Source organism: Leptonotus elevatus, chromosome 19 (genome assembly GCF_054856555.1).
Source record: "Leptonotus elevatus isolate MCC_2025b chromosome 19, RoL_Lele_1.0, whole genome shotgun sequence".
Classification (NCBI taxonomy): domain Eukaryota; kingdom Metazoa; phylum Chordata; class Actinopteri; order Syngnathiformes; family Syngnathidae; genus Leptonotus; species Leptonotus elevatus.
Genome location: NC_141257.1, coordinates 11,204,596 through 11,224,315, shown reverse-complemented (window position 1 = coordinate 11,224,315; position 19,720 = coordinate 11,204,596). Strand labels below are relative to the sequence as shown.

General features: G+C 38.1%; 1 protein-coding gene and 2 long non-coding RNA genes across 3 annotated transcripts; 2 read left to right on the top strand and 1 right to left on the bottom strand.

Annotated features, from left to right (window-relative positions):
- Positions 1-3,244, top strand: edn1 (endothelin 1). Its single transcript, XM_086062775.1, has 5 exons — positions 1-186; positions 332-473; positions 783-941; positions 1,180-1,248; positions 2,380-3,244. Exons 1-5 carry the CDS (start codon positions 126-128, stop codon positions 2,504-2,506), a joined length of 558 nt encoding a protein of 185 aa, XP_085918901.1. The 5' UTR covers positions 1-125; the 3' UTR covers positions 2,507-3,244.
- A 3,301-nt stretch (positions 3,245-6,545) lies between these two features.
- LOC147157949 (uncharacterized) lies at positions 6,546-19,587 on the top strand. Its single transcript, XR_015091066.1, has 3 exons — positions 6,546-6,839; positions 19,256-19,353; positions 19,422-19,587. It is a non-coding gene; the product is annotated as an uncharacterized LOC147157949 (long non-coding RNA).
- Positions 9,954-18,423, bottom strand: LOC147157950 (uncharacterized). Its single transcript, XR_015091065.1, has 3 exons — positions 18,332-18,423; positions 16,528-16,661; positions 9,954-11,138 (listed from the first exon to the last, which is right to left on the bottom strand). It is a non-coding gene; the product is annotated as an uncharacterized LOC147157950 (long non-coding RNA).
- Positions 19,588-19,720: the final 133 nt, after the last annotated feature.

Sequence of the window (19,720 nt, the reverse complement as noted above, 5' to 3'; positions counted from 1 at the left end):
AACAAAAACGTGTGTTCAGCTCTTAGGACGCTCACACAAATTGATGCAAAGGACCGTTAATAATTTTCGGACCTTTGCTTTCACTTGGAATATCATCTTTTAAACGTCTTCTTTCAACTGAAGTGATGGATATTTACATTTTACTTTCCGTCTTGTCCGTGATGCACTCCTGGATTTTAAGCACAGGTAAGGAACATAAATTAAACTTTTTTTTTTTCATTTCTGCTAAATGGTGTGATATTTAAAAAATATATATATATATATACCTATATATATATATATATATATATATAACTACTTGTTTCAATAATGTATTTATTTGTAATTCCAGCGGTCTCTGCGCCTGTTGAAACGTCACCAACCGTCTCCCAAGTGCCACACGTGCGCAAAAAGCGCTGCTCGTGCGCCACTTTCTTGGACAAAGAGTGCGTCTATTTCTGCCACTTGGACATCATATGGGTCAACACGCCTGAGTAAGTGTCTCCGTTGAAAGAAAAATACCCCCCAAAAAGTAGAACGACTAATATATATACATATCTAGGGTGGAAAATGAAGAGATCTGTTTTTCAGATTTTGCTATATAGGAAAAAGTTTGAGTCAAAATTCTAAATAGCACAATTACTTGCAGAAAATACATAAATGATCTACACACACAATACTGTACAGTATACATATTTCTCAAAAAAGGATACGATGAGTCCCCAATCTTGAATTTAAGTCAAGGTGATGACTGCCGTGTGTTACCTTGATCTAAATTCTCTCCCGATTGTCCTTTCTTTCAGGCGCGTAGTCTCTTATGGCTTGGGCAATGCCCCCAGGAAAAGGCGTTCGGTGCCAGTCGCCACGGCAACCGAGACCAGTGGCTTCCGGTGCCAGTGCCTGCATCAGGGAGACCTCACCTGCACTGACTTCTGCCAGAGGCTGGACAGCAGCAACCTCAGGTGGGTAATTAGCATCTGATATGACAACTTGTTAACATCATACCTGACCACATACGGTATCATAACCTGTATTTTAGCTGTGTAACGAATGCCTGTATTTACTGTAAGCATGCAGTAAATTGGTGGAAAAATCCCATAAGCATGTACTGGCACGTTTCAGTTTATGTTTGAGTGGCTAAATGCTCTTAAATAGGGGATATAATTGTAAGTCATCATGTCTTGTTCTTGTTGCTTGCAGGGATGAAACATCAGCAAACAATGAAATCCTTTCTGATGAGGGTCTCAAGATGGGGACTGACATGAGCAGGTGAGGGAAAATACAACTCCAAAGGGGATCTCATGTTTTGGTATTAGGCAAGCAGACTAACCGCCTCGAGACTCTGGACAAGTAATGAATCATCTCTTGTAGTTGGTCAAAGTAAAAAAAATATATATATATACACATACAATAGGTATAAAAATCCTGAAATATAGTCCTACTCTAAGTACAAAAAATCTTTATTTTTTTGCCGTCTGTCAAATTATTATAATTTTTTTTACAGTGCAGCTGCGCCAACTTAAATGGAAATTTTCTACTTTTTAGTTTAAATTAACTAAAGCCCTCACTGTACACTGGCCAACAGCAGGACCCAGGGTAGTTTTTTAATTTTTTTTGCCTATGGTAAAGTTTTACCTAAATTGGATGTAGGAAGAAAAAAAATAGTAACAAGCATATTTTCACACGTACAAAAGTATATAAAATAATAATTGAAAACCAACATATATATATATATATATATTTGTAAATGAATACCTACAAAATAACAAACATTTTCCCCACATGGAAATAGTTTATTAAATATAAATAATATAACATATAAATATATAAAAATATTTACAATATAAATAAAAACTTTACCCAACTAACTAAAGTCATACTTTGTTATGCCCCATAAGAAAGTTAAATAAAATAATAATTATTCTAACTAGTTGCCTTGACTCTATATACAGCAGTTACTCCCAACCTTTATTGAGCCAATGCACATAAATGTCACTCAAGTAGATACACATGTCCCTTATTCATTTAGTCTTATCACTATAAGTGACTAGCATAGAGCGATAAACAACGATACATGAAGAATTTTCAGACCAATTAAGTGAAATTGGATGATTTCCTGCTACTCTCTTGCTCTCATGTAGCCACTGACTTCAATATTAATAAACACAATTTATAGCAAGCACAGTGTTATTTGTTATTGATTTTATGACAGCAAAAATGAGGCAATTATGCCTTAAAGTTCGTGTCTGCTCATAATGGGACAATAACGATTCCCGTGTCTTCTTTGACATTTGGCATTTTAGGTCCTACGTGACTAACAGATCACCCCTCCTGTTTCAAAAACATTTTCCGTAACCTGACTGTCTCACGTCTAATTGCTGTCTCCGTCTTTGTGCGCAGAATGAACAATCAGAGAAGGGCGCCGCCTCACTTGCTCAGAGCCGTGACCAAAACGCAGAAGCTTCTTAACAAGTGGACGCCACGCCACAGGGTGAGAACGCGGCGGGCTGAGAGGACGACCCCCTAAAGATGACCTTGGGAAGGTTTCATAACCTTCAGTGTAGCGCGCAGTACCTCAGGGATGCTACGTGGAGCCCTTATAAGGCCAACGACCACCTCGATGCTGGCGACGTGACCACCTACATCTTGATTGCGTCCCAAGCAGGGATAAGAAACACAGACAAGGAGATGAGATCCAAAGAGATACGTTGAAGACAATAACTTTTTTTTTTTTTTTTTACTGTTTAACTACCTTATCATCACGTGTGCACTTCAGAACATTTAGTAGCATTTCAATACTTTTTTTTTATTTTTTAACATCAAACACCCACTGCCATCTATGGATTATTATAATTCCAAAAAACTTGGATGCCTACAGTTTGTAGTCTGGATTACGCCATTCTGGCTGAACCACTTGCTGTCTCTGTAGCTCATGGGAATTATAATTTAATGGTTCTCCCTAAAAAAAAAGTATTTTGTTCCTCAATGTGTTAAGTCTTACATTATTGTCATATTTATTTACATATTTCTCCTTTATTTGACAGCCATATTGGTTATGCATTAAGTTTGTCATTTCTATGAAATGTTTTGATTTCAAGATGCCAAATTCTGGCTAATTATTTTAATAAATGTGTACGTTTATTTAAAATATGAGTCAAGTCGTGTTTGTTTTATAATCATTTTATCAATACAATAGAGCAACAGAAGTGCAAGTACCGTAAACTGATAACTGTTAGACAACACTGTGCAATACTTCAATTTTTTTTTCATTATATTATTTGATTTTAAAAATGGCAACAATTTCATCCCATTTATATTTTAATTGCAAACTGCTGCGATATTGAAAAAAAATCCTTAAGGGCATACATACTACTGACAGGGATTTTATGGTCTCCGAATAAACGAAAGAGAATCAAATGATGTTGTTGACCATCAAGCCACTTTCAGATGTCATGTTGACACTTGCCTTATTAAACTTTTAAACATGGAACTTTTGCACTGCTACTGAATCAAAACAAGACCTGACCTAACGTGCTGCAGCCTGCAACTTTGACACTGACTTCTTAATGAACTTCTGTCCCCATCGAAATGCAATCGTCGACACGGGGCAATATACAATTGCCTGGTATATTTCTTTTAGCATATTTATTTAATTAAAAGTGATGAATGTCAAAGTGCAGCCCTGGGAAGAAAATTTGGACAGCCCTGATCTACCCCGAGAGACTCAATTCCGCCCCAAATGATTAACTTTCTCACCTCTCTGACTTTTTGCATCAACCACCTGCTGAGACGTGACTCATCAAAACATGAGTCACACTTACGGTATTCTGCTTTCTCTGTCTGGCTACGAGAAGCCCGGGTCCGATGATGACTGCAGATAAGCGCAATTGGCAGCCGCGGTGCTCTAATCGCCTTTTAAACACATTCTTGCATCTTTCATTTCCCCTGAAAGAATCTCAACCTCCTCCTTGCACTTTGACACTTCTATTGGATTCCATTTGCGTGCACAATTAAGCAATTTCGCAATCAGTTGCTGACACTAATTTGATCGCTTTGATATCTCCGTGTTGGGAATTGACTTCTTCGCTTTCTGTTTACATCTTCTTTTATCATTTGTAATCATCTGCAGAGGTTGCAAATAAATAATGAACCTGTTTTGACAAATTAAGGAGTCATAAGTGCAGATATCTCATTCTCTAAAATGCTAGAAATTTATTTAAAGATAGATTGGACAATTTCATTGAAAAAAACACAATCGGGAGAACTAATAGAACCCCCCCAATTGTATAACAAACAATTTCATGTGGGAAATAAAAGCCAATTAACTACAACCATATTATTCAGCTAATTGAGCTGGCTGCAAAGAAACAGGAAACTGTTTTTTGCTAATAAATCTGAGATCAGAGACATTATATGTGGCGTACCGCAGGGGTCAATCTTAGGTCCAGATTTATTTATATTATACATCAATGACATATGTAGAGTATCAAAGGTGTTTTGATATCAGATAGGCATGTATTTAATGACTTCTTTTGAGAATCATGTCTCTCGCTGATACGCATTGCACACAAGCCGCATATATTTGAACTGGGGTGTCTAGACTTTTTATTAACTTTGTAGCTTCCAGTCACCTCCTTTGTTTACATTTAGTAATGTTTTCTTAATTGTGCAAATATTTTCAGTGACGAGTGCATTTTTTTATCTCCTGTTTTGTAAGTATTTCTATTTTGTTACTTCCAATGTTGAAAAAAAAAGTGACCTCTATCATTTCCTTACTGAAAACTATTTAGCCAGTATTCTTTACGTTTGAGGACGGCACCATCTGTTGTATCAGTCCTCCAGATTCGCTCTTATTTGCGTGCAGTGTGGTGAATGTCATACAAGTTGCTCTTGGGTTGACTTCAAAGGGCGGTGCGACTACATTCGCTCCCATCACTCATCGCTAAATTGTTTGAACTGGCAGCAGGCAGCAACCCAGTGCAAATTGGTGGAAAACTTTTAACTCTGCAGGCCGTGTGGCAAACGTATTCTAATTAGACGCGCTGTGCCTGGGGCTGCTAGCAATTAATATTGTTACTGGTTCTGTGTGTAAAGGCCAATTACATCAACGGCACTAATGGCTAAGTATCCGGATCGATCCGGTTCTTGTTTGCAAAACAGTCGTAGACATGTCTGAAGCAGAGTCAGTCAGGATGGGAAGTTATATAAGAGAAAATATTTATTTTATGAGCCATTTAAACAATAAAATAAAATATGTAATTAATCATGACAATTTTGAACAGTCTTAGAATCACTTTTCTCACCCGTACACTACTGATGACAAATGTAAAATTAACGTTATTAAAGCATTATATAAATATTTCTTTTAATATATTTTCCCCATTGTGGGTGTGAACACAGCCAAAGCAGATCCTTTAGATCACCCTTGGCGACTGTTATGTCTTGTAATGAGGCTTAGTAAATACAGTAATAACAGGGACAGCCCTGTCATTGTTAGTGAAAACATGCTAGCAAAGACAGGTAGTAAAAAAAATTACAGGAAGTCCGCAGTTTATGACAACGCAAGAACACGTTCTTCACACGTTACATGGCAGTTTTTCCTAGAAGCGTAGAAATGTTTTCCGTAGAAATATTTACTGTTATTGTGATTTGACTGCTGTGTTAGCATAGCTTAGCGATAGCATTTTTCAACTTGTGTAAAAGTGGGAGCTTTTACAAATAAATGACTTATCTTTTATTTGGAGCATTTTGAAAGGCTTAAATGTTATTACTTGGAGTATAAATGCAACTTTCGGGGCATTTAAACAAGCTCTCACATAAAAATACCATTTGCATTTTTATGGCATAATAATTCACTGTTAAAACTGTAACGGTCGCTTTGGTCTTCATCCTTCATTTCCTAGAAAGAAGACAATCTATACACTTTTTTTTGTATTCATGTCTGTCTGCAGTTTCTGAAGCTTCTTTTAAAGCATATACTGTACACGAAACTGTTTAACATTATGTAGCACTAGCAACCCTTGAGGAATGGGTAGTTTCCCATCGTCGTAAACTACACGTTAGCGAGCCTAAAGTAACTTTAAAATTCTTCATTAAAAAAATCCACACTTGGGCTGATTATTTCACCAACGCTACAATAATTTCTCGTCACTTTACGTTACCCTTCAATACATTGTTTACGGATTATTTTGGGTAGCATTCGGCAAGACTCTCCTTAACTTTCACTAAAGCCCATGCTAGTTTTAATAGCTAGCTAGACATGACATAAAAAACAATTAGTGTTTTATGATATATAATTAACTAAAATAATTATTTTTTTTCATTTAAAAAAAATTATAATTCACTGAAGTGTACCTGTACTGTACGAAAAAGACTCCTTATAATGCAAGACTCAAATAAAGTAACGTGTTATCGTTTTGACATTATCATCGTTCTATTTAAAACACAATTACATGGCCTTTAATCCATGAGTCAGCTTTGCTCTAAAAAAGCCTTCAGCTCTGCGAGAGACTCGCCGCACCAACATCCCTCCTTGCGTAACAACACACTTGCACTCCAAAGAGGTTAACGTGCACGCGAGCCGGGCCGGCGAGGCGGCGACACAACACAATGGCAGTCGCCCTCTGAACTATTCACTTCAATGCAAGCGACTCCCCTGGGACGCTAGCTTTTGACACAAGTCATTAGTCTATTGAATAGCGTGCGAGCTAGCATAATAGCTGCGAGGAATCTCCACCGCTCGGCAGGAATTCTGCAGCTACAATAGAATGGGAACATCGGGGCGGGGCGGATGGGCCTCGACTTCTGACGAGCACACCTCGTTCTCCATTCCGCACGCATCAATACGCTACTCGCACAAAGTAAGTGATGTGGAGCTTTTGGTGTGAACTTTCTGGCAGTGTGACATCACGTGGCAACACACTTCTCAAAAGTCATGACGGGAATGCGAACGGGCGTCTGTCGGCGCCCCGCCTGCCCATAATCCCGCGTGCCGACAACCGAGTGTCTCCCTACCTGCAAAACATGACAGGAATATCCCCTCGCATACTTGAACGGATGCTGTGCTGACAGACGCGAATGTGAGACGCTTCGCATCTGCTCAACTTGGCCTGACTATGAAGCGAGTAAGAAGGAGTGAAGGAGCTTTCACCTGTTGGCTCATATGAATGAGGGAACGTGTGTTGGGAATGCTTGGAATTGTACACATTATTTCATGAACTTTTTGCCCAAATTTAGTTCAGAAATGCCAGAAATGATAAATAAACTTTCTCCACAAAGCCTACATGTATACATTTGAGGCGCATTACATAACATGTTTATACATTTGGACCAGACTTGTTGACTTCAAGCTGTTCCCCCCTCTGGAAACAAAAAAATGTGAGCTTTCTTTTGTGTGTTCTGGGGCATGTTCATTGGAACAATATGCATTCATTCCGCAGCTTTACATTACATTTGTAAGAAAGCTTTCACAATGGAATGCATTCTGTTTAACATTTAAATGAAAAGCTATTAACTGATGTTTGACCTTGTTTCAAGTTATACCTCTGTTAGTAGCATTTTTATGTTTTTTTTTTTTTTAATTATTAATAATTATAACCGGGAAAAATGGCTGACTGTTTATCTAAGTGTCAGCCTAAGTTCATATTTGTTTTTGTTATAAATGCTATACATTCAGACATACATTCATGAATAAAGTTTAGAACTACAGAATGTTGTGAGTGTGAAGACTCAGAAAGTGAATGAAAAATTGTGGAAAACATTGAATGATGTACAATCATATTCAATGACTTGGAATGAGCGGAACAGTTTATGGTTGGAATAGTTGAAATTGATCAAAAAATGTTGATATTAGAGGGGAAAAATAAAATAAATGAATTTTGTTGGCTTTTATTTTCATTTTGGGGGGGGGGGGGGGGGTTAGTGGTAGATTCAAGATTAACAGTTTAAAGTTGGGATAGTTTTAATCTATAAATTACAGGAGAAAAAAATCATTATTGTTGGCTTTTATTTTATTTATTTTTTTGTGAGGAGGGGAATTGCTGTTAGGATAAGATGAACAGTTTAGAGTTGGAATGGTTTGAATCGATCGGAAAATGTGGAGATTTAAAAAGAAAACTCGGAACATCCTGGTACTGGGACATGTTGAGTATGGCCATTCAGCCAAAAACAAATCAACATCTGACCGGGATGGAACAAAAGGATTGGCAAGACTAGCAAACAAAGTAGACTCTCCAATCAAATAAGCAAATGACACTCTACAATTACTTTCTGATGCTTCTGCTGTGTGGATTCTGTACTGAGCGACCCACAAGATCTGAGATTAACCCTGATGTGTCACTGTGGAGGATTCTGCATCAAATGGGGGTGGCCTGACTCAGTGGTAGAGTGGTTGTTTTGCAACCCTGAGGTTGTGGGTTCGATCACTTGATGAATCCCCTCATCCGCACCTGTATCCAATTGACTTGACATCCACCAATCAAAGTCAACATTTTATTTTTGTTGTTGCGTTTTGCACACTAGCGCCACCCGGTGGCCTGTCATGATGACTGCTTTGGCTTCTGTGTTGTTTATTTTTACTTTCCTTACTTTCCTTTAAATTCAATTGAGTTGAACAGGTTATAGGTCAGACTAGTGGTGGACAAAAGTTTTAATTTATCTTGGTCGAATTTTCTCTCTGATGTCACAAAAACCTGACTTTTCAACACGGATTTGTGGACTTTTTGTATCCACGGTACCGTTAGTGATGCAAATGTTTTAATGATTATAATTGCTCCAAATATTCAAGGGAATGAGCAAAGTGTTACGCATAGTCTTGCTATTCCAACTTATGACTTTGTCGCCGGGTTATTTAAAAAATGTTACATTGCTTAGTATGTCTCATTGCAAAAATAATGTCTTGGGATGAAAATGGCCATTTGGGCCTTTGCACCTAATCAATCTAGCGTATTGTCACACTATCAGACTAAATATTAAGACAAGCGTTCAAACCTTGGGGTTCTCGGGGCAAAATTAATGAGGACGCGGTCTTAAAGTGGCACGCAAAGTTACAGTATGCATCAAGAGCCGTTGAGTGCTTTTTGCTCTGCTCTCTTTTGTCAACTGTTTCTTTACATTGCCAGAGATGCTTTTTCTGTCTTTCTCTTTTGTTTACATGGCCAGAGATGCTTTTTCTGTCTTTCTCTTTTAAATATACACAAATCTCTCGTGAAGGACGCACAAGGTAAATATTGATGGACACCACAGGTGTGTGTAAAGCATTTTAAAGCGATGGAAAATGATTTAATATGTGATTCATACCAGTATCGCGTCAGTCATTGTTGAAAGGGACAATGGTTGTGAAGCACCTGGATTAAAAAAAACAACATTAAAATGTAACAATGTGGATTTCATAACAGAAAAAGTTAACATCTGGTGTCAACTCATCCTCACACAGCATCAAGTGTGTATGTGTGAACGTGGGCTATGTGTTGTTGTTTTGATAGGAAGGCTGCCAACTGATAAACGTGTGTTGGATTCATTGTGTCAGGTATTTTCATACGCCATCAGGGTTCTCTGTGGCGCAAGCCTGTCATTGTGTGCGGAATGCCTCCTCGATTGTTCATGTTGGGGCCTGGAAATTTACATTCTTCAGTATTGTCAACATGGGGGTAACAAAAAACAGTGGTTTAAACGCTGCTTGATATTATGTTATCTTATTAAATCATCTTTTAATCTGTTTCAAGTAGTGACTGCTAAACTAGACCAGGGGTCTGCAACCTGCGGCTCTGGAGCCACACGTGGGTATTCAGTCCCTCTCCTGTGGCTCCCTGTGGATCTCTAAAAAATTAGTAGAAACAATTTTTTGTACATTTTTATTTAAAGCAACACAAAGGAACTTCCAGTTTACGTTGATTATGGCGGCGCCGTATGGACAAAAGCGCTAATGTTATTATACCTGAAGGAAGACCTCATTTCCCATGAGGGCAAGTTCCTAAGTGCTACTTTAAATTTTTAGATAAAATATTCTTTAAATTAATTAATTATTTAGATTTAAATTACAAAACGAATAATTAAAGATTTAAAAACATTTTTTTAACAATTTGTAAGCAAAAAAGAGAGACAAAAGGTAGATGAAAAACGTTTTGAAAATACCAAAAAATGCCCAAAAAGTGACCATAAAATGTCCTAGAAAGGAAGAGGAGATAAGAAAATTACCATATAATGTACACAAAATTGATAAATGAAAAAAAGTCCCAAAAATTATTTTTTTAAATGCAGGAAAGAATAGTTCAAAAAGTCACGATATAATGTTCAAAAACAAAACAAGAAAGGCAGAACTTTACCATAGTAATAGCCCTAAAATGGCTCTTTTGACAGTAAAGGTTGCTGACCCCTGAACTACACCAATCAGATTACATAACATATGCCAGATATTTAGGCTTGTCATTACTGTGGTCATTTATCTATTTTTATGATGGCTCAATGCAGTTCAGTAGCAGGTCGGAGATTTACAGTAATCCCTCCTGGAGACGGGAAATAAGGGTGCGAAAATAATATCGGAAGTGTCCTTGAACACCCGTGAAGTAGGTTATGTGACATGTAACGCTACAAACAAATCAACACGCCAGCTGAACTTGAGCATGTAAATGTGTTGGCATGAAAGGGTTTTAAAAAAGAAGAGAGAAAAAAAAAAGAAAAAACTGGTTAGAGGGCACAAATATTTGATCCAGGCGTTGACAGCCTACGCTACGCCACTGCATGCAGGGACAAGTTGTTGAATATGGTTCCTTCGCTAATTAAAGGCTGCACAAACACTTATAATTTTACAAAATGGGAGTTCAAAAGTCAAACTGTACCTTGATAAAGGAAATAGTAAATGACATCAAAATAGACGTGGTTGACGTGCAACGGGTGACCGCGAGCGGTGCTTCCTGTTGTGTCGCTGATAAGATTACGGTATTAGTCATTGTCATTTGCTCTGTTGATGGAACGTTACCTTTTTTTTTCCTGGTCTTTTTGCCTCACATTCCACACATATTTCCATTCAGACCCATTTCCCATGGCGGGCGTCTGTCGCCACAGAGCCCCCTGCATGCCCCCACGCAATGCTGATTAGCATGTGGAAAATGTGAACAGTGACGATTGTAGTCTGAGGTCCCGTCGCGTCATTAGGGATTCACCTCCATGCGTGGGGAGAAGACAAAAAGAGTTAGGAAACACTCAATTCTGTCCTTCACTTGGTACTGTACACCTGCATAATCTTTTTTCTCTCAACCTGTTAATATAATTGACAATATAATTGTGTAATGATTAAGTGGAAAATTTAAAAAAAATCTTGTAAATGTGACACAACAGAACAGAGAAAAGTTTCGTTAACAACCCTGTTCAATTCGAATGATAAAAAAAAAAAACTAGTTATTTTAGGGGTGTCAAAATTAGTGCGTTAATTTTGAGTTATTTTAAAGTTTCTTTAACGCCACAAATTTAAAAACAAATTGTGATTAATGACTGTACTTGGTTTATTCCAGTCGCAACACAGCATACACGTCAACATTTTGCAGTATTAATAATTGTGGAGACTGGGGTCAAATTGTAGCTTACAATTTAAAAAATGTGCAGATAAAAGTTACTTCATGTTAAAGATTAGATAGCTCTTAATATGAAAAGAAAAATGCAGAGCTGTCACCAAAGTCTTACAAATGCAATTATGGCATCTAGTGGCAGAAAAAAGGACCTTCACAAGTTAAATTACACTCGTTTTTTTACAGTATAGTACAACTTTTTAATTTTAACTCCATTTTATGAATTACTATGAAATTACTGTATCAATAACTAAAAGATGCAGCCATATTTCTATTAATTCAACATTTTCCCCATGTTGACAAGATTATGAAAACTTAAGAGAAAAAAGTATTGCACATTTTATTGTAACTATTGAAGTCATGCTATTATTTATTATTATTATAGTTATTACAAAATTTTAATCACCCGATGCCACTTATTTATTTATTTTTAAATCGGCCAAATATGGCTTCAAAGTTGTGACAAATTAAGCCGTTCTGATCTCTAACTGTGGGCAAGTGCACTAAATGTGTGAAACTATGTCATTTATGCATAACGTTATGCGTAATGTGAGTGCAGTGCAGTGTGAAAAGGGTGTAGACATCGCTATGTACGAGATGCTAAAAAACATCAGCCTAAAGCTTCCAGTGGCTGGAATATAATGCAACATATTATTGAGGAGCTTTTCCACACAACAACGAGGCGCTCTAAAACGGCTAAAGTGAAGATTGCACATTGCAATTGCCCTGGTGTGAATGAAGGCGCTTAAGTTCTCACATAGTGGGGGACCCCAAGTGCGTGTTCAAACCCAGAATCTCTTTTTAACCTAAATGAGCCTTTAACAGTATTTTTGCTTATAAACGCCATTTGGAGCAGTGAATGCATTCTTGTTTCAAAATGTTTAGTTGTGTGTCTCAAGGCTGAAAATTGTCCAACTGGAAATCTTGCATGTTGGCATGTTGGCAAGCAATGACTACTACTGCCAGATAAACCCGCACACACACACACAGAAGTTTACGCGTTGTGTTATCACCCCATCTTATCCGATCAAGTCAGCTATTTTACTGTGTCCGAGACGGCGTACGTTGCAACTCTGCTACTCCGCTAATGTCGCTTCGCCCTGTCCCCTCTGGCTCGCTGCTTGGCTGCTATCTCCGGTAAACATAACAAGATTGTGAGCACCTGCAGCATACGGAGGGAGGGAGATTTTTTTTTTCCGAAACAAAAGTGCAACTCTGTCAACAGTTAGTGATTCAGCTGACAATACACCGTCACACACGTGTAACCCAAACAAGGGTCACCCAAAGTGAACCTTGAACGACTTATTTTACAGTAAGTCACAAAAGATTTTCTCCTATAGCAGTTGGTGGGTTATGTAACATTGGTTGCATGCTGGGTGCAATTAAAGTAAATTTAAGGATTTATTTTTGCACAATATAATTGCAATACATTCCCTGTAATTTTCTCTTTAAAAAAATGCTTTATAATAACGGCATTTATTTGCCATGGTATCACAAAATGTTTTTATTTGTTGTTTTTAATGGTTCTATATGGCAGGATGGAGGGGGGGGGGGGTGAACTCCTACACTGTCTGTGACACGTGAATATTTCAAGCTACAACCTGACTATCACCATCACGTGCAGTAGTGCACATGTAGCTAAGACACTTTTGAACGTCAAACATAAATCATGTCTTTTTAATTTACATTACCAGCAGGTTAATGACAAAAACATGTTTTATGTTGGGTGCAATTTACAACATATGTGGCATGTTATGCTCATCGCATCATAAGCTAGCATTGAGCTAGCAGACTTTCGAAGGCCAGGTTCCATGTATGGTTTGGTTGAATATTTCGGTGCTTAAATATGTTCAATAAATATATTTAACTCTCTTTTGTTTTTCTATGGGTCCGTTTTAATGTAAACATCTGAAAGCGACAAACAAAAAGCTTGAAGCAGGCACATTTTGCCACTTCTTGAATTGAATTGAGTGAATCAACAAGTTGTCTTCTTTTCGTTCCAACAAGGCTAGGCTCGGTTAAGAAGGCGCGCACACGTCATGAATCATGTGCACGCAAGGTACACTTAAGGCCCAGGTGCACATAACAGTTGTTTGCCATTGGAGCTTGAGTTAATGTTATGCTAATCACATCAAATGTGTTAGCATTAAGATAGCAGTAGGCCAGTTTATATGGTTTGGTTGAACATTTTGGTACAGGTATTTAAACATGTTCAATACGTATATTTAATTCAGGACAAAACATCTTGAAGCAAGCACATTTTGCCACGTAGCTGGAGAACTGCGAGTCTTCTTTATGCTATAGAGGCTAAGCAAACATAATCTGAGTGACAAAACCAGCTCGAAGCAAGCACATTTTGCCACGTATGTGGGAAAACTGTGCAAGTCTGAAGTTATAGGAGTCTTTTTTGACAGCGCGAGTCAGGTGCCGAGTGTTTTAATGAGTTCAACTGTGTTTTAATGGGTTTAAACGTGTTTAACGCATTGGGCAAAGGTACACAGGAAGCACGCGCGTTTCAAACACAGTTTCAGTATCTAACCGGGCTTTTCTAAGCACTTTAGCCTCTGATGACTTTCAACCTCCATTTGTTCGACACTGCCGAAATATATGGCTAGTGGGAACCTTCCCATGAGGTCAGCAGATGTGCTTTAAAAAAAAAAAAGTGAAGATGCCAAGAGTCGCGTGCCGGCCTTTGTGGTTCTTATCTGCCGTGGTCTCTGACGTACGCGTCAATCCTCTACGCACACTGAGCTCAGCATCTGACAGCTGCATCATGTAGAAGCTTCTACTGTACCACCTGCACACTCGCAGATGTTACAGTAACTCTTTGCAGGTGTGACCCCAACTCCAGTATGCTCTTTGACATGAAGCTGGATGCTGATATTGGAATTGGAAGGGGCTATCGTTATGTTGTCTCAAATAGAAAAACAACGTAAGCATCTTGCTTGTTTGGGTGCAGTCTGAAAATTCAATATTTGATGTGCACTGGATCGCGCCAACATTATTCCCTTTGGCGGAGATATGAATTGAGACTGTTGTTACTCGTCGGCTTGTAAACACTAAGCGCTATGTTCCATAATAATAAAATGTTTCTATGGTTCTAGCATACACAAATCATTCACATAATCTGCTTTAAGAAAAATACTTATCATTTCTATAGTAAATGTTGTACTGTTGTTAAATCGTGCTGGCGGGATAGAGAAATAAGTGAAATGAAAATTTGACTGCTATGCTTACTGCTAAGAGCATGCTTTAAGTTTGCATTCACTGACTGAATTGTATTGATTCTATTGATTCAATATTAGAGGTGTCAGGCAATTATTATTTTTTAATCCTAATTAATTGCATGACTTCAATAGTTTAACTCACGATTAGTCACACATTTTATGTCTGTTCCAAATGTACAATAAAATGTACAATATTTTTTTATTTTAAATAGAGGCAGCATGCATTTTTTATTTTAGTTATTTTTTTAGGTGTGTCAGGTGATTAAACATTGTTATCGTAATTAATCACATGACTCCAATAGTTTACTCGCGATTCATCGCAAATGTTTTAAATGTACATACAATAAATTATTTTCTTTTTAAAGTTTTCATACTCTTATTAACATAAAAGTGTATAGAAATAAATGTTAAGCTAATAGAAATATGGCTGCATCTTTTAGTCATTGATACAGTAATTTCATAATAATTCATAAAATTGAGTTAAAATTAAATAGATGTACCGTACGGTAAAAACCAAGTTTGATATTGATTTGTGTTGGTTATATTTCTGCCACTACATGGCATAATTGCATTTGCAACACAGCTCCGTGCATTTTTCTTTCATCTTAAAAACTATCTAATCTTTAACATGAAGTAACTTGTGAAATTCTGCAAATTTTTTAAATTAGAGGCGTTAAATTAACCTTAAATGAACTCAAAATTAACACATTTCGACACCCCTATTTAATATATCAATCTAATAATTTTATAAACTGATCTAATACTTTGATAGTTGTTCAGGCAAGTATTGGTATCCAACATTGACTTTTGTTTATTATTTTTGCATTCTTTAAGCATGAAAGAGGGTTGCAAGAGAATGGGGGGAATTTAATGGGCCCCGTGACACATTTATCAAAGCGTCGCTCAGTATTTATTTAGCCGAGCGCATCCTGCCCATTGCTCCCGATTGCTGGTGTTATATCCTTACATTCTGCCGCGTGACCAAGTCAGGGTTTTTTATCTGGTTAGCAAAACACCAACATGCATTCTGCTGTATTGCAGACATCCCAGCCGATTCATGTAAATATCCCCCTTGTGCTCATTTGCCACAAAGGCACAGATAGGAGGCTGGCTTTGTGTGTGTGAGATCAAAGGTCACATCACTTTCCACACGCTCCTAGTCTCGTTGACCCTTTTATCTTCCTGAGGAACTGCGTTGTGAGGATGACAGCAACATGACTGAACAGCGGCTTTTTTTTCTTGCTTTTTTTTACCGGAGGGGCCAAAAACATGTCGTGATTTATCTTGGCAGCTTGTTTGTTATTCTTAACAAGACATTAGGTGACCGTGGAGAGGGCAATGTTCCTCTTTAGCGGAAACGTACTTCCAGTTGCTGGAATGCGGTTGCCGTAGTTAATGTGAGGTAATCTCCATTTTCTATTTTTTTATACAGGTACATGAACCTTGTAGAAAGGCTAACAAAGGGACAATAAATAAGTCGTATTCTAATTCCGCAGAGCAGTGAGAGTGCCCCTATGTTATGTTTGGTAAGCAGTTCCCTGGTAGCACGTGCTGGAAGACGCAAAATCCACGATTTCCATCTGGACATTTGCTATCTTAAATTTTCTAACACACTTATCCGCATTCTTCATCTGGACCTGATGTCTGTGTCAACTGCCTGGTGTCTCCCTTTTCTTTTTACATGGCCTCCATCCAGAAGTGAGCTTTGGAAAGGCATCGGTAACTAAGCATGAGATATTTGAAAAGTGTGTTGGTGTCACCTGCAGTTGGCAGAAGGCGCCCGAAACGCTCTTAATTCTTGACCCGTCAATCGCGCAACCCCTGGGCGACATGTTCAGAGATCAAAGTTGGCCACAAAGGTCATAGGGTTCAGCCAAATCCAGCAAAGACGCTTCTGAAACAACACAAATGATCTTGCACACTGGCCGCACTATGAAATTCTTCCGTATGTTTTTTTTATGAGGCTAATGGCATGCACAGTGTCTCCTCTGACAATGAGGTCATCCATTCATCTCAAATATGAGGAAACAGCTCATTGGCTTTTCTGTCACGCTAATCCCAAAGCCAGTGGCCTGCGCACATACACCTCAAAACACTCAACTGCTCCATTAGCTCTGTGCCGCAAGCGTCGACAGACAACTAATCCTAAAGCTCAATGCAGGTATAGTCGGTAAACTGACTTTGTGTTTTGAGCTAAATAAAAGTATTCATGGAGTTTGGCTTGGACTGATCAAGATGGGTGCCAGAGCCCAATTTGAAATCTGAAAATCTTCTGAGGCCCAATAAAACCTCTACACATGTGGCTCATCAGTATTCGCTAATATCAAGCTATCAAAATGAGAATAAGTCTATGTGAGCAAAAGAATGCTAATTCATAATTGGTACATAATCAATATATATATTTTTTTATTTTTGCCTAATAGCATTATACAGTATACAGTATATCAAAAATGCTCCCAACTTTTAATCTGAAAGGGCGGATAATGATAACATAGCGTTTACACTATACATTCTTTTGTCATAACCTGCCTACAAATATCAATTCTTTGACACTTATACTCGACTAACATTGCTAAAATATGTGCATGTGTGTGACTTTTGCCTCTTGCAGGCTGATTTGCGCAACAGCATACATCTGTCTGTCTCATGTGTTGTCTGTGATTGATGACGCCCTCAAAGGCAACTCGTAAAATTATGTTACGACATGTTTAATCATTTTATAAAAAGTGTGTGTGTGTGGGGGGTGGGGGTTATGGGTTCAAATATCAGCTCCGCCCTTTTTTTGCATGTTCTTCCGATGCTTCCTATCACATTCCAAAAATATAAATATTAGATTAACAGAAGACTTTATTGATCTTGAGCAGTTGTCTATATGTGCCCTGTGTTTGGCTGGAAACTTGTCCAGGATGTACCCCACCTCTTGCACAAAAGCTTGGCTAGACTCCAACTCACCCTTCACCCCTGACCCTAATAAAGACAATTGCTATAGAAAATGGATTGATGGATAGCATATGATACATGCACATGCATTTGTGTAAGACTAAAGATCTTATTATGTCTATCGTGAATAGTAGCCGTTTTGAGATGTAATGAAATAGATAGCTAGAATACGAGCGATCCATTGAACCTAAATTGTGAACCATTACTATTTTTTTCTTTGAAATTACAGCTAAGTATATTTGCCACTGTACTGTCTCAACTTTGTTCGGACAGTTGGCTAAACTCATCTTCAACATCACGACTCTGAAGACGTTGCTCTGGTCCACAGGTAATGACGGGAAAAAAAGGTGAACATTTAATAACAGTATGAGGCGATATCACTTTTCCCTTACAAAGTAGATGTTAACATAAAAATACCTTAAATGTACAGATTATATGAATTACTTATTCACGAAAGGACTAAACAAACATTACTTCAACCGCTACTGTAATGACACTAGGCTAACGCAATTAGCGAGTGCTAGCATAAAGTTAAACGCTTATATAAAGATCGCCAAATAAACAGCTTTTCAAATAATAATGCCACAGAAATGTGGATGAACAACAATACTAAGTTATACATACCCACGATGCTACCATAGGCATTAGATGTATGTGGATTGTGCTGGATTGGACTTTCTCACACTGACGGTCTAGCTCCTAAACTTCCTGTTTCGGCGATGCAATTTCAGGTTTGATGACGTCACTTCCTGTTGCAAACTACTGTGGTTTTTTTTTTTTTTTACAATGAAATCGAGAGTTATGTAGTAAAATAATACTCTTAACTATTTATAGAATTGTGAACGTTATTTTAATCGACCTTAATTGAAAACACTTTAACTTTAAACCACTAACAGAACATCAACAGTCAAGAGTGTGAATCTGTGTGTGGAATTTGCATGTTCTCGCTGTGTTTACGTCAAATGACAAATATCAACATGAAACACCAAACAGAGGCTCAAGAAAAATCATGTTGCAACTGGTGTTGTGCACAGGGAAGATCAGTATCACTTTTGAAAGTAGGCCAAAAGTTGAGACATTTGATGTCTACTTCTACTTTCTGAGAAAACAAACGTAAGAATGGAAAAGACAGGATTGTTGCTCTGTAATGAAACAGGTTGAATAAGAGGTCAGAAATGAAGTAGTAAACAGGATAGAACTGGACCCTTGCAGCTTGTGGGGTCTGTCCAGCGCAGGAGGCACCTGGTATCATTCATTCAGCACCAAACATGTGAACAGAATTCTTCGCCTCATACTGCTGTATTTCACTTCACTCGTCTGTGCAGGTGATGGACCTCCCAGAATTCCGAGGGGGGGGGGGGGGGGATCCATGAAATGTGGTTTTCGATGACTGACTCGGGTGACAAATGAGAATGGAATTGCCCATCTCAAGTACTGAACACATTTTTATTATTAGTTCAACTTCCCGTCACAGGTGGCATGATGGACACGGCTGTGATTGACTCGTACAAGTGACTGCATCGCTAACTGCAGTTTAATGTTTCACAGACAGGCCGGGAGGGCTCCGGTGGAAGCACAGAATGACATAACTAGAGTTGCGTGCTATCTGGGCCGCCGTAGTCTCCTTTGGGAAGATTACTCGTACAGTAAGTATGCTCGCAGGCACCTGTGATGAATTGTAAAACAGTAAATTCTTCTCATGAATGTTCCCTAGATTCCCCGAAGTTCAGACACCAACGGTCACATCGGTCTTTGTTCTCCACCACACAAGAAGATTTTCTTTCAGAAAGCTGATGATCTTTAGGCACTGTGATTTCATACATGACACCATATCAGTATCTCAATGCATAAGGAGTTGATTGTGAAATGAGCAGCTCAGTTTGGCGCTTCTCCAAAAATGCTACTGGCTTATCTGTATAATAAAATGATGCGAAGGGATTGGATGTCAATCTATGCCTGATTCTTATTTCATTAAGACATAAGATTGTTCTCGTATCTCATATTGCATAGCAT